The sequence below is a fragment of the Zootoca vivipara genome, chromosome 8 (genome assembly GCF_965207765.1).
Source record: "Zootoca vivipara chromosome 8, rZooViv2.hap1.1, whole genome shotgun sequence".
Taxonomy (NCBI): domain Eukaryota; kingdom Metazoa; phylum Chordata; class Lepidosauria; order Squamata; family Lacertidae; genus Zootoca; species Zootoca vivipara.
Window position 1 is genome coordinate 22,231,676 of NC_142591.1, and position 15,812 is coordinate 22,247,487.

At 43.8% G+C, this 15,812-nt stretch overlaps 1 protein-coding gene across 1 annotated transcript; it reads left to right on the forward strand.

The window, feature by feature from the left end:
• Positions 1-630: 630 nt before the first annotated feature.
• Positions 631-12,151, forward strand: LOC118089975 (serpin B11). The gene is made up of 8 exons (XM_035125205.3): positions 631-743; positions 4,274-4,452; positions 5,157-5,213; positions 6,298-6,435; positions 7,855-7,972; positions 8,786-8,928; positions 10,376-10,531; positions 11,395-12,151. Exons 2-8 carry the CDS (start codon positions 4,291-4,293, stop codon positions 11,791-11,793), a joined length of 1,173 nt encoding a protein of 390 aa, XP_034981096.3. The 5' UTR covers positions 631-743; positions 4,274-4,290; the 3' UTR covers positions 11,794-12,151.
• Positions 12,152-15,812: the final 3,661 nt, after the last annotated feature.

The window sequence follows — 15,812 nt, forward strand, 5'->3', positions numbered from 1 at the left end:
TGATCACGGGCAGGAGGAAGAGTTACACCAGGATCAGATTATGTTTTTACTGAGGAGTCAGGTTTAGTCACTATCTGAAGACTACCCCTGCCTCTGGTGTATGTTCTTGGCCAGGGGGATACAGGTATCAACAAAGGTGTCCCACATGACCTTAAGGTAGTGCTGTGCAAAGCCAGGTCAATGACTAATAAGAAGACGAACACCACCCATGATTTGATAATGGATGAGGGAATTGACCTGGCAGAATGCCTTCTCAATCTTATTTTCCAAACCTTCCTATTTTCATGAACCTTCTGGTCTGTTTCAACTTCTTCTGCAATTGATGTGCCAAGTAAGCTGAAATCTAAACCCAAATTGCAAGACAAGTAGATTATTAACTGAGGAAGGGTTTTCTGTTTTGTTTCAGAAATGTTTCTCAAATGACCCTTACGTGACAAGCTTCACCTTCTGAAATTCTATTGAAGGTGCAGGAGCTCCTGTCCCACCTCTGTTCCCAAATTGCAACACCAGTAGATCCAGGATTCCCCAGTCTCCTCCTCTAGACAATCTTCCTATTGCAGATTCATTTGCAATTTCCGGCACCACGAACTCATTCTCCGGGAACTTTCCAAATTGCACCTTTGTGTAACAAAAGCAATTATCTGATTTATGCAGATGTCCAGCTTTAAATACTGGTGCCTTGTAAGAAGGTGCACCAGCTGCATCAGCCGTAGAACATTGGAATCATTTCCACAGAGGAAAAGGTAAGCTTCGTACAGACTTTTCTCTTCTGCTAACTGAGGAATGGTGTTCAATCTTAGGGCATCCATATTTACATCTAAGGGACACAGGCTTGGGTGGTGGTGGTACAATGCTAGGTTTCCATGAAGAGGAACCCAGATTCAAGAAATGTATTTTAAGAGCACTTATTCTGGTTACCTCTTCATACATACTTTATAAGTCAATTTTAAAAATTATCAACACAGCACCCCCACCCCCACAAAAGGTGGACATCACTTTGGCACAGATACTTTATACATAGGCTCATCTATTTGTTTATTTGTATGGGGGAAGGGGGCAACATATTTAGCCCCCCAGCAAGCTAACTACTCATTGCTCCTTACAAAAAGGATCTCTCTTCTGGCAAACAGGCATTTCAGTGCAATCCTATGCATTTCTGTTCAGAACAAACTCTTACCGAGTTCTCAGGTAAGTCTAATTAAGGTTGGTTGCAGCCTTAGAGCTTAGACTTACTTGGGGGGAGTCACTGAATTCAGTGGATATATGTATAGGATTGGACTGGGGTTGAGGGTGGAACGGCAGCAATGTCTTCTTTGTGGCAGTGACACTGTGTTCCCTGGGATGGGGATGAGGTGGGGTGATAGGGCAGTGAGGTCAGGGGATCACATTCACTTGCCCCTAAGCTCCAGGAAACCTATCTGAACTCTGTTTTCGTGGTGAAAAATTGAGCCTGCCAGCCTGTTGTGATGAGATTTAAGGGGTTGTGATTAGTCCTTTCTAGCCTCAGATTGTCAATTAGCAGACTCAACAGAATCCGATTCCTAAGCTGGCTAGCAAACAGGCACCGAGTACAATGGAGCGTAGGAGCAGGTCTGCCCCTTAGCCTATTCAATGAGCTGATGGCTGTGCTATATGTATGCTCAAGTCCCAAATTGTCTTCACTTGTTAAGCAGGGGTGGGGAACCCTTTTGACTTGACAGGCCAGCTCCTTTTAAGAGCTTAGCTTATGAGTCAAATTTGGCAGGTGAAGGGATCTGCTCACATGTCACTCACCAGATGTCAAAATGGCATCAAGTGCTTTGATGTCCCAAATATGAGTCTGAAGCCTTGAAGTTGGGATTTCAATGCAAGTTGCTGCCAAAACAAAGTCGTCGTCCCCCTACCGTTTTAGCAGGACTTTCCATGTCGGTCAAGTGTTGAACTGTCAACAGTTCCAGTCATAAGACTCATATTATTTCCTATAGGTTAGTGTGAATGTTGGTGATTGTAGATAATCTGCATGGCAAACTTTAGGTGATACTGAATGCCGAAAGGGGGAGATACTGCTGTTGTCTGTGCATATGCACTGGCAGGGTAAGACTCATCTCTTATCACCTCTTTCAAAATAACCTTGTTTAGAGTTATGTCTCTTAGTTCTAAGCAAGGCCAGCTCAAACCAAGAGAAGATCATTTCCAATTAAGTTTGCAAGCACTGTGTTTGATTGGGTTGCCTAATAAGGACATAATTTAAAACTGATAGCCCTCATCATTATAAGACCTCAGGTGTGGTCACAAAGCAATTAGTCATACCAACTGTTTCACAACGCACTGTTGGAGCTGCTGAGCAGGAGGCAAACAATTGCTTTCCCTTTGTTATCAGTGGTTATATGTGTTAGGTTTCAGGTTGCAGAGAATGCTTCATCAGGCTAATCTGAAAGAGGGAGGAATTACTGTACTTAGCTAGGTTTGCTAATGCAACCTATCACTCATAGTTCTGTCCCCAAACAGTCATGTATTGGCATAGATGACAGCATCAGTAGAGCAGCTGCCTTCACACAACCACAAATCCAGCTTATTCACAGCTATGCAAGCATAGACATTGCTGATAGATAAAGTGTGTTGTGCCAATGTGTGGACACCCAAGAGGCAGGGACAGCGCCACACGAAGCTCCTACCTGCAGAGAACAGCTGAATTGGGCTTTGTTCCTTGGGAATAGCTTTTGCAAATGTTAGTTCGTGACATTAGGAAATTGACAGGCTATCAGAGCAACTTGCCAATTATTAACATCAAAGAGGAGAGCAGCCAGATAAATGCTGAAAGTGTTCACAGCTTTGCTCACATGAGGAGAAGCTAGCCACATTTCCAACATATGGAGACAACTTCAATAAGCACAGCAACCTAACACAGTATTTCAGAGTTCACCCAAAACAAATATTTGGAAGATGTTATATAGAGCTCATCTATTAAGTCTTCATAACCAACAGAGAATGCACTGGATGGGGGTAGGACTTAAATAAATGTTCAATACATGGTAAAAAAAAACGTTAACTAGAACTTTTGTTTGAAGGCTTTTACTTATTAGTGATTTCAGTGAAACTTGGTTGATTTTCTTTTCTTTTTTTACTGTTATGTTTCAGCTTTCTAGCTTTTGCAGCTCTGTTTTAAGTAATGAGATGCTTTAGTTAGTACCTTGATTGTATTCTCTATATCAGCGTTTCTCAACTGCTGTTCCGCGGCACACTAGTGTGCCGCGAGACGCTGGCTGGTGTGCCGCGACGTGCAGCGACGAGAAGGGCAATTTGCATTGTCACGTGCCTGGCGGCCGCCAATAAACAACTCTGACCCGCCGGAAAGGAAGCCGGCCGGGTCACGACGCGGGGCTAGCGCAGCCACCACCACGGGAGGGTGGTTTTAGACAAACTTAAAGAAGCTGGCTGGATGAGCTCAACCTGAAACTTGCTGAGCAAAGGATTGTGCTGGCAGAGAAATCAGCGGCTTCTGAAGCCTTATTACAGGAGATTGCAACCAACACAGCAATTGGCAGGTGTTTCTTACAGTCATAATTATATAGTCAATATAGGGCGGCACAGAGTTAAATTTTTAAACTTTTTTTAATGGTGGTGTGCCTCGTGATTTTTTTCATGGAACAAGTGTGCCTTGGCCCAAAAAAGGTTGAGAAACACTGCTCTATCTTGTCAGCGCAGTTTGCCAGTCATTTGGGGTTCCTCCTCCAGTCCGCAGTGTCACCCAGAAAATCTTCTAGATCCTTCTTCACAGTTTAGCTCTTCTCTTGCTAAACTCCTGTGTGGGGAAAACACCTCACCCATTTGGGTCCTTCTTAAGAGCATTTGTTGTTAAGTTAAACACTACAGCTAATCTAACTTATCGAACTACTGGTCTAATGAAGTAAAATAAAACTATATACAGAGAATCATTCTATCTCACCCTGCTCTTCAGCCATCGTGGCCATAACAACAGCCTCTACACCACACACAAATCTCACCTCCAGAGCCTGCCTTATAAAGAAGCCTATTGTTAAGGGCAAAACTTTTTTCAAGGAACATTTCAAGTCAGTATTTAGAAGCTACACTGACACCAAGATTGTATTCTCTATCTTGAGCTTTTTAGAAAGGTGGGGGTGTAGGCGTTTTAAATAAAATTGAAGTAACGCGGTATTGAAGGCACAGTGAATACCTTTCTATGGAGATATTCATCCTATTAAAAACAAAAACAAAAAAGGACTATAGACAAAGGAGTCCACCAGAAGAATTAACCTGATGATATTTGTCCCAGATATCGTAATCAGCACCATGACTACCCTTGTGGATGCAATCAACAAATTTGCCCTTGATTTACACAAGAAGATTGACGGCACTTCGGGGAACATCTTCTTCTCTCCCATGAGCATCGCAGCCGCTTTGGGCATGGTCTCTCTTGGAGCCAGGGGAGACACTGCTAAGCAGATGGAGAAGGTAAGAAACACACACACCCCACCGTTGTGTGTATGCCAAGTGTCATATTATGCAAATGCCTACTGTCTCAAAGGCCAGATAATACAATAGGTGGTAGCTGACTGAGTCCCGGTCGAAGGAGACCCATTTAAAGAAGTTAGGGGAAAGATGATCATCCGATTCTCCTGAACCATGTGGAATCATCCCCTGCTAGCCACTCTTCCTCCTTGATGGCATTCATTAGGTTCCTTTATGATAAAAAGGAAATGTGTTTGTTTTGACTCTGAGAAAGAGCCCCCCCCCAAAAAAAATCTGAGATGGGGTGAAGGACCAACTATTAGTTATATGATACCCATTGGCAGTTGTGGGAAATGGTTTTCCATCCAAGTGCACCATTCCCTTGTGGGAAACTTTCTGAAGGGTTGCATGCCAGTGCTGGGTGTGGCCAGAGGGAAAAGTAGGCAGGGTAATAGATATGACTCTATCCTCTGTACTTTGGACAACATTCCAGCCACACAAAAGCCAGAGATTTCTACACAAACACACACATTTCTCCATGCAGCTAAGCAGGAGGTATTATCACAGCTCAGGGACATGTGCCCTAAATTCCAATAAGCCCCCTGCTCAAATGAAGTGTTTCCATTGTACTGGAGGAGGATGAAAAGAAGATGGCAAAGTTATTTGGAGTAGATCTGTGGTTTCTCATTCCACATTTTGTGTTGCAGGTCCTTCACTTCAATGAGGTCACTGGATCTGGAAGCTCTCCAGGCTTGGCTGAAAAAGTACTGGCATATAATTTCTGTTTCACTAGGTTGTTGTTGTTTTTTGGGGGGGATAATATGGATCTAGCTGGCGATCCTTTCAAAATGTGAGATAATCTGAAATCATGAACAGCTGCAGCCATAGCAGCCAACTCCTAGGGCCCGAGGGGACTTCAGCCCCCCAATAAAATATTTGAAGGGGCCAGGGGTACCCAAAGTTTATGGGGAAATGGTGTGCATGTGCCGCAGCATGTGATTATGTGGGCTGGGGCTTACCTCCCTCCTCCAATATTTTATTCAAGTTGGCACCTTTGCAGCTATGAGGCTCAGCTTTCTTGGAAGTCAACCTGGTGTAATGTAGTCACTAAGAATACAGAGATTATAACGTGGTTGAAAAGGCTACTGTTTGGATAACCGAAGTCAGATATGAAAAGCAGTCGTGGTCAGCCACATGCTGATCTGACCTCCCGTTGGTACCTCTGGTTACGAACTTAATTCATTCCGGAGATCTGTTATTAACCTGAAACAATTCTTAACCGGAGGTACCACTTTAGCTAATGGGGCCTCCCGCTGCCGCCACGCGATTTCTGTTCTTATCTTGAGGTAAAGTTCTTAACCTGAGGTACACTTCCGGGTTAGCAGAGTCTGTAACCCGAGGTGTTTGTAACCCGAGGTACCACTATACCGAGTGTTAGAGGGGGGAAGGGAAGGAAGCGAGGAGGTGGGTGCTGTGCACCCTATAGTCTCCCCCTCCCCCTCCTGCCTTCTGGTTAGCAGGCAGCGATTTGGGAGACTGGAGCTCAGGGGTGTACAGCCCTGCCCTGCTGACCCCTACTGAAGGAAAGCAGTTATTCCCCATTATTCCCCAACAGAAATATACACACTTTCAAAGACTGCTCCAAGGCAGTCCTGGAGTTTCAGAAGTTTGGTTCAGGATGCCTTGGAGGGGAGCACCTGCTTCCACTCAGAAGAGCCCCAAATCTCTCCATTATCTGCACAGTTTGGCTCTGGATTTGGGATTGGTCCATATAATGGTTTGGAGGGTGTTGGGAGCCATATTTACGAGAATGTTGATGTACTGTTAATCAGTCTTTGCTATTTAAAGGATACACAGTGTGACAGACCGGGAGGACCACACATCCAATTCAAAGCACTCTTAGCAGCTGTCAACCCTCATGACAAAATTTTCGAAGTGAGCATTGCCAATAGGCTTTATGGAGAAGAGAAATACACATTTCTACAGGTAAGGAAGAACACTTTCTACACTCCTCCCTATGTGGACATATTGCTGGTGGATGAGCAGCAGAGACCACATGAAATTGATAGCAATGCTTCCGCTTCCTTTTACTGATGCCTATTTAGTATCTCTTTACTTGACAGTGGAGAATGTTTTAAATGGTACATAGGAGCAGTTGTGGGGCCTCTGAAGTTTGGTCTTTAATGTTTTAGGTTTTGTTTTGTTTTTAATATTCTGTTGGGAGCCACCCAGAGTGGCTAGGGCAACCCAGTCCGATGGACAGCATTTAAATAAGAATAAAAATATTTGTTGTTATTGATCTATAATTTGTATCCAACAAAGTCAGTGCATGTGTAGAATGATTCACACTTGTGCAACAGAAGTGTCCCTCCTCCCTTCTGCACGTCAGATCTGCTCTGGGGGTTACCCCAAGTTTCCAAAGCAGATCTGAAGCACTGTGGGGAAAACACAGCGGGCAAAGGAGAAGCACGGGAAGCTATATTGTACAAATGAAACTTGTTAAGCCCATGCTCAGCAAGTTTCTCCCCTTTGGGCACAAATATATTAAATCAACAAATGAGTTCAACTCCATCTTTGTCTGACATTTGACATAAGAAGGGGGAGTATCATAAAAGAAAATGAAGACTGACATAAGTCAGGAAGAGCACAGTAGCATTTGATGGGGTGGCTCAGGTAGGAGGGCATTGCTCACCTGCCTTCTGAACACTGAACACCATTGCTGGTTCCTGAGAGGGAGGGGAAGGTCTGGAGAGTTCAAGTGCAGCAGAAACAGCAGATTGGACCCATGGCTTCACCACAGTGAGCTCCATGTGTCTCACCTTCACACTGGCAGGTACTGGCAGTGATGCTCAGTGTACAGAGGAACATTCTGGAAAAAGCAAATGAAACATTTCTGACTAGGGAAATGGCTCCGTAAATCCCACAGTATTATTCTATATTTCTTTTTAATGAAGCTTTCTAATTCTCTTCAACAGCAGGCACTAAACAATTACATTGGTATCTCTGGTTATGAACTTCATTCGTTCTGGAGGTCTGTTTTTAACCTGAAATCGTTCTTAACCTGAGGTACCACTATAGCTAATGGGGCTCCCGCTGCCGCCGCACGATTTCCGTTCTCATCCTGGGGCAAAGTTCTTAACCTGGGGTACTGCTTCCGGGTTAGCAGAGCCTGTAACCTGAAGTGTTTGTAATCCCGAGGTACCACTGCAGTAGTAGGAGAGCAACATGGGGAAATTAATATGTCGTACCAAACAATAAATTCCCATTTATTACATATATATGACAGCCATAGCTTCTGCTGTCCTGGGCTGATTTGGAGGAAGGTATGGCATATAAATTCAATGAAATTGTTTAAATAATAACAATTAAATTAATGGTTTGTTTGTTTTTTATTATTCTATACAGCAATTCTTACATTGCACAAAGGAGATGTACCATGCTGAGTTGCAAAAAGTGGACTTTGAGAAAAAACCAGAGGAAGCTAGAAATCAGATTAACTCTTGGGTTGAAAAGCAAACAAATGGTAAAGGAACAGAAGTTATGTCTCACTTATTTGGAAATGGATCAGCTAAGGAAAGGGATATGGGAGAAATTTGTTCACTTTACATTTTAATGTGAACTTACCTAATTCACACTTCTGATACCAATATGTGGACCCAAATGCATCTAGCACTTGAAATCCACTCATCTACAATTTTTGCATTGCAGTTTTCCATCCCAAAAAATGCATATGAAAAAGCATATATATTGAGGAGAGGTGGGGGGGGAAATGCACGTTAGTGAAAATGACATAGAAGAATGCATTCTAATGAAGAAAACTGCTTGCAAAAAAGTGTATGAGGCAAAATCCCATGCAAAAAAATGCATACAAATGTTCGTGCAGTCTTTTTTTTAAATAAATAAATCACAAGCTAAATGCTAAAATGGTGGGAAAGTAATGGAAGATTGTGAAACTGAATGGCATTGAAAGATTTGTTTCCCATAAGAACTGAGCAGCCCACAGAATTCTAAAATGTACACCTACTCTCACCCCCATCCACCCTCCCATCCCCTATCTACCCCTATCTACCTCGTTTTCCCTCTTTCTTCTTAGTGTCTTAACAAATGAAACTGATTTGCAAAAATGATACATGTTAAAATATGAGTGACACTGGACACACCTTTGTAATTCAAGAAATCTTTAATAAAAAATATTTTTTAAAAAGTAATGAACCCTTTAATGGTGTTTGCACATGGTGGATAAGCTTCATGTTTTAGATGTTACGCACTAACATGGTAGAATTGCATTGTCATTTTGACTATTAAATATTTTGCCTTGAATCTGTCTTTTAAAAAGGTAAAATCAAGGACCTGATGGCCAGTGGATCTATTGACGCAACAACTGTTTTGGTCTTAGCGAATGCTATATATTTTAAAAGAAACTGGAAGTCCCAATTTGATAAGAAACTCACCAAGGAAGCACCTTTCTGGATTAATGAGGTACGATATGCCTAGAAGTTAGTGGAGATGGGAATGCCATTTATTATGGCCAGCTATCTGTCCAAAAGTAATAACTGGAGGTCCGTCCCAACTTCCCACCTGAGGTGAAATGGGATTTTGCCTCCCTCTGCCGCTGCCCCCATCATACCTGCCAAGTTCGGGACGTAAAGATCCGGGATCGGCAGCGCGTGCATGACCGGAAGTTGCGTGACGCAACTTCCGGTGGCGCTTCACCCTTCTATGGGCACCAGAAAATGGCGGTGCCAGCGCCGGAAGTTGCTTCCGCGCATGACCGGAAACACGTAAAAGCGACTTCCGGCGCCGCCATTTTCTGATGCCCATAGAAGGGCAAAACGCAACCGGAAGTCGCGTCACGCAACTTCCGGTCATGCGCGGAAGCGACTTCCGGCGCCAGCGCCGCCATTTTCTGGTGCCCATAGAAGGGCAAAGCGGCACCAGAAAAATGGCTGTCGGGCCAAAGCTGATTTAAGGGACAATACCGGGATTTTAACCTAAACGGGAGACCGCCGGGAAACGGTAAGAAAAAATGGGTTTTCCTGGCGGATACAGGATACTTGGCAGCTATGGCCCCCATGCCCTTTCCACCTCCGCCGCACACCAGAATGCTCCCCTCTCTTGCCAGACTTGGAATGCTCCCACTTTTCGCTGATCTCAGTGGGAAGGAGGAGCATGCCACAAGGCAGCAGTGGCAGTGAGACAGACAAGACGCTTCACCCTTCATTAAACGGCTCAGGACTGCAATACCTCAAGGTCTGCCTCTTCCCATATGAACCTACCCGGACCCTGAGATCATCTTCTGAGGCCTTCCTTCATGTGCCTCCCCCTCGAGAGGTCAAGAGGGTAGCAACACAAGAACAGGCCTTCTCTGCAGTGGCTCCCCGTCTGTGGAATGCTCTCCCCAGGGAAGTTCACCTGGTGCCTTCAATATACACCTTTAGGCGCCAGGGAAAATGTTCTTAACCAGGCCTTTGGGTTTTAACCAGGCCTTTGGGTTGATCTGATTGAAATCCTATGCCCTTTTAAAATGTGGCTTTTTGGGGGGGTGCATTATTGCTTTTATTTTTATTTTATATACTGTGATCTTTTTTATGTGAACTGCCCTGAGACCTCTGGGCATAGGGCAATATGTAAATTCAATAAATAATAATAATCATCATCATTCTGCCTCATTGGTGGGCCAGCTCTGACTAGACTAGAGCATTGTACATTGGGGATACAGAATACATTTGTGTTTTACGCCAGAATGGTCCGATGTTCAAAGGTGCTAAACTAAAAAAAGATAGAACACTGGAAATCATTGCAACTACCTTACTCTACTCAGTATTTCATATGGTTTATAGCCACCTCTTTTACACACACACACACACACACACACACACACACACACAGACATTTTATGCTTAACTACCTGCTTTATTCACTACAGAATCAGAGCAAAAATGTGCCAATGATGTATAAGGAAGGTGAATTCAATGTGGCCTATATACAAAATCCAGCACTGAAAGTACTTGAGCTTCCCTATGATAAGAATGATATGAGTATGTTCATTCTACTCCCAGACAAGAAAGGAGGTGCACACCAGGTAATTTGCTTTGATTTCTGAAACTGATCAAGGAATTGAAGCGAACTTTCAAAACTTTGTAGTGGGCATACATACATACATTGCTTTTTTTTAAAAAAACTGATCAATGAGAATAAACGGTTCAACTGATTAGTCAACTGGAGAAATCTTGGAGAAATATAGAGATCTGTGAACTGTAGCTTTCGTCCTGTCAGTTGCCGATTCTGTTTTATTTTGTAATTTTAACAGACATAGAGCAGGGCAATCCAGTAGGCCTGCATTGTCAATGTCTGTTAATACTAGTGTATCTTTGGATGTGCCCAGGGACACAGGTGGTGCTGTGGTCTAAACCAGGGACGTCCAACTCCCAATAGTCTGCGATCTACTCACAGTATAAAAAAAACTGGCAGTGATCTACTCATTGTCATAAAAAGACTGCCAGTGATCTCCCCAAAGTTGTGGAGCTTGAGCTTTTTGTAAAAAGCAAATGTTTTGGAGCTTGAGCTTTTTTAATAAGCCAAAGTTGTTGAGCTTTTTTTTAAGAAGCCAAAGTTGCCCCCCCCTCTTTTTTGTAAGGAGATCACTGAGGGGCCAGAGATCAACCATGATCTACCAGGAACATCCTATGATCTACCAGTAGATCGCGATCTACCTGTTAGACATGCCTGGTCTAAACCACCAAGCCAATTTCACAGACAAATTTAATGGTTTTCCAAAACTTTTAATTTTGGGGGGTGGGGGGGTTAAACAATATTGGAGCTTTTGGAAATATTCTTTGCCTACGCTTTACTAAATGAACATTTGTCTTTCTCTTTTTCCCAGGTCTTTTTTTTGGGGGGGGGAGATATTTAATTGGCATTGATTATTATTATTTTACTTGACAGGTTGAAAAGGAACTCACCTATGCAAAATTTCAAGAATGGACCAGTTCGAAAATCATGCAAAAGGGAAAAATGGACATTTACGTGCCGAAGTTCAAGCTGGAAGAAACTTATGAGCTCAACGAACTTTTAATAGATTTAGGGATGACAGATGTGTTTACACGAGGAAAGGCTGATTTATCTGGCATGTCAGGAAGCAAAAACCTGTTTGTGTCCAAGGCCATTCACAAAACTTATGTTGAGGTGAATGAAGAAGGTACGGAGGCAGCAGCTGCCACTGGGGTGGGAGTTTCTACCACAAGCATGCCGATTCAATTCAGAGCTGATCACCCGTTCATTTTCATCATAATACACAAAAAAACCCGGGTCATCCTATTTTGGGGCAGATATGGTTCACCTTAACAGGTGCTTAAATGATCTCATGCATGCCCTTTGCATTTGTTGCAAGCCCAGGGTGTTAGAAGTGCTGAAACAAAATCATATATTCTACTTTCTGTTCAGCTAATATTTCCTGGTTTTCATCTCCTAAAAAATAGCTAAGATGGACCTCTTTCTGCTTATGTAGGCAGACTCACTTTAATGTACAACATGGGGCTTTCAACGGAGGAAATTGGGAGAGGGGGATAAGGAGGGAGCAGACCCACTTCAAAAAATAAAAATAAGAGACATATCTAAAAAGCAAAAGGGAAGAATCTCAAAGTGTTGAAGAAGGAAAAACGAAACCCAAAGTAACAATCTAAATAAAGTGAGCTATTCAAAATATTTGGTTTTGTTATGTGATTCCGGGTCCTTAATGAGTGGTGAGGTGTAGAAATCCAGCGCCACCTACAGATTATCTTCAGTGCTGGTTCTTTAACGTTTGCAGAAATAGTTTTCAATGGGAGCATACACCAAAAATATGCCAATTCCCTCTCAATGTTCTTCACATTAAGATCAGTCTCCCAGAGCCAATGCCTTCACGCATCTCTTTTCACACGACTTTTCAAATATAGTGAGGGGCGGTAGCACACACTGAATTGAGCCACTGTGAGGAAAAAGAGGTCACGTGGCTCTTCTGAAGCCATGTATGCTTTGATTTCTTTACTTAGATTACCATTGCATGGTCAGGATTTTTCTTCAGTTAAATAGGTCCTGGACCCTGCAGAGACCCTTTGGTTCTCAATCCCCATATTGCCGACGTTTAAAAGGATGCAGAAACCACCGGTGATCTCAAAAGGGAACAAGAGGGAAGAGTGAGCTGTTTAGACCACTGTGCCCAGATTTCAAGTGCAGAAATGGATATTTTCTTGAGATTCTGTTTTGTGAGGGAGGAAAGGGAGGGCATTAGTGGAAGGTATCCCTGAATTGAGTCCCAATTCAACTAACTGATGGGGTGGGTTAATTGCTTGAGTTGGAATGCCTCATGATTTGGTTTTAAATGAGGCATACCAAATTACCCCACCTTAGTCCCGTGATACAGGACCAACTTACAGAGTGACCTGCCCTGCTGACGGTATCAAGCATTTTTTTGCCAGCACTGGAAATTATGCAAGGGGCACTTCTGGCGAGCCATGGGCATCGGAAAGAAGCGCAAAATAGCCCTCTGGGGAATTCTGAGCAATGCAGGGGTTTTAAACAAGATAAACAAGATGAAGGAGAACCAAGCCACTTCAAGCTTGTTAGGCTTGGCTAGTCCAAAGCCCCATTTGCACTATACATTTTAAAGCAGTACCACTTTAAACAATCACGGCTTCCCCCAAAGACTCCTGGGAACATTCTGAGACCCCTACTTGCCTCACAGAGCTACAATTCTCAAAGTTCCCGGAATTCTGCAGGCTTTGGGGTAGACAAGGGGCCAATTCCCTGCCCCCAAATTAGAGTAACCTTTGTAGGGCAGGTGAATGTAGCAAAATGTTTGATGATAGCTTAAATATATGGCTGCAAAAAGGTGTCCTTTCTCCAAATATAAAGAAATAAAAATCTTGCTGTCGCCTCAAACAGTGGTTTGGCACCTCACAGCAATGGGAGGGAGAAGAATCAGATTACTGGAGGGCAATCCTATGTCAAGATCTGCTGGGATGAGCAATTTAGGATGCAGAGAATCTGCAGGTGAGCTGCCTGGTTCCTGGCTGAGCTGAGCTGGCATTACATGCCACTGTAAACTTGCTTATTCTGTGTGAGCCAGAGCTCAGCTGAAGGTGCCTGAGCTAAGGCTTGATTTACAAACAACTTGCTTTACAGTAGCTTCTTGTGCATAGAATTTTCCCCTTCAACTGACTTCAGTGCCTTTTCCAGGTTTTGGACAAGAGACTTTCCCAGTTCCACCTAAAGACAGCAGGGATGAAGCCTGTGACTTTTTGCACACAAAGCATGTACTACAGTATATGTACCACTACAGTCGTACCTTGGATCCCGAACGCCCTGCAACTTGGACGTTTTGGCTCCCGAATGTCACAAACCCGGAAGTGAGTGTTCCAGCTTGTGAACATTCTTTTGGAACCCAAACATCGGACGGGTTCTGATTGGCTGCAGGAGCTTCCTGCAGCCAATCAGAAGCCACAATTTGGTTTTCGAACATTTTGGAAGTCGAACGGACTTCCGGAACGGATTCTGTTCGACTTTCAAGGTATGACTGTACTTTTGACATGCTCACAAAAGGCACTCATTCTTTCCATCCAACCTGCAGGGCCATAAATAAAAGAATTAGCCAACTGCACACGCACACACACACACACACACACACACACACACACACACACATGATACATCACATGGAAAGCTCTTGCTCCAAATCTGACACAGATGTTGCAAACACATTCCACAACTGTCATTGGACAGGCCCTGCCAGAAATAATTGCATTGTTCCTTCCAGTTGTGAGACAGTTACACCCAATCTTCTGCAAAGACAATCCCATAGGCTGGGGTGCAATTTGTATTATTATTATTTAATAATATATCAAAATAAAGACATGGGTTCCTCCCCCAGCGTTACAAGAACAGGAACGTAAGGGAAGGGCAGTGGAAGAGAAAAACAGAGGAGGGATCCTCTGAATATTATGAGAGACAGACTAGTTGGAGCCAGATTTTTTTGGAGGGGGCATGGCCTTTCTGAAGCCGCGAGTTCTCTGGCCAGTGACTGGGGCCACGCCGTCTTTCCCCTCCCCTCAGCAGTCCCGGGACCAGTGAGAAACTGAACCAGGTTTGTCTCTACAATGGAGAGGAAAGAATATGGTGGTCCTTAGGCTCTGTTCTGTGTTTCTCTATGTCCCTATAGACTAGGAGCTTGGCAGAGACTGGATGGCCAGTGCTTTCAATGCAAACAACAACAACAACAACAACAACAACCCCTAAACATTTTGTGACTCTAATGGAAGAAGAAACCATTTTTTTAAAAAAAGCACCAATAGTTTCTTCTCTAGCACGGTGAATTGTTGGTTCTGTTGCTACCCCTGATGGCGGCCTTTGGCATCTGATGGGAGGGCGTTCCACAGGGCAGGTGCCACTACCGGGAAGGCCCTTTCTTGGTTCCCTGTAACCTTACTTCTTGCAGTGAGGGATCCGTCAGAAGGCCCTCAGAGCTGGACCTCAGTGTCCGGGCTGAACGATGGGGGTGAAGACACTCCTTCAGGTATTCTGGGCCGAGGCTTTAGTAATATCCCACTTCACACACACACACAGGACTATGGGGCAGAGCGCAACTGGATGAGTTCAGACTATCAATGGCTACTAGCCAAAATAGCTATGTTCTACCCCCAGTATGCCTCTGAATACTAGTTGCTGAAAACCACAGGAGGGGAGAGGGCTGTTTGCTCAGCTCCTGCTTTTGTGCTTCCCATAGCCACCTGGTTGGCCACTTTGAGAATAACAAGTTGGACTAAATGAGCTATCGGCTTGATCTAGCAGACTTTTATTATGTTCTTGTGTAGAGCCATGTTGAGCTCAGCTCCAGATTCAGTTCTGGTAGTAAATGTATGAAGGCAAGGCAGGAAATACCGTACTTTTCCGTGTTTAAGATGAGTTGTTGTTGTTTTTTACGATAAAAAATGTTTAAAAATTGGAGTCATCTTATACATGGACGGGGGTTGGTTGGTGCTGCAAGCAGGAGATTGAGTAAATAAAAACACATTTGACTCAAATTTTAGTTTTGGTTTTTGGCAGAATTTAGGCCACAACTTCATTGATTACATCAAAGTGAGTGTTTTGCATAGGCTCTGGTTCGACTAGCTCCCTACACCATTGTAGGTAGCGCTGACCCAGGGCACCAGCATAGGTCAGCCAAGGGTGAACACCTGAGGTGGTGAAGAGCCCGGGCATGGGCTCTATCCACTCACCCAGATGCTCCCCTGGACTCAGGCACAGGCACAACCTCCTCTCGGGGGTTGACCAAACCAAGTTGAGTCCCTGGGTTCCTTTAACAGAATACCCTTCACATAGGGATGGCG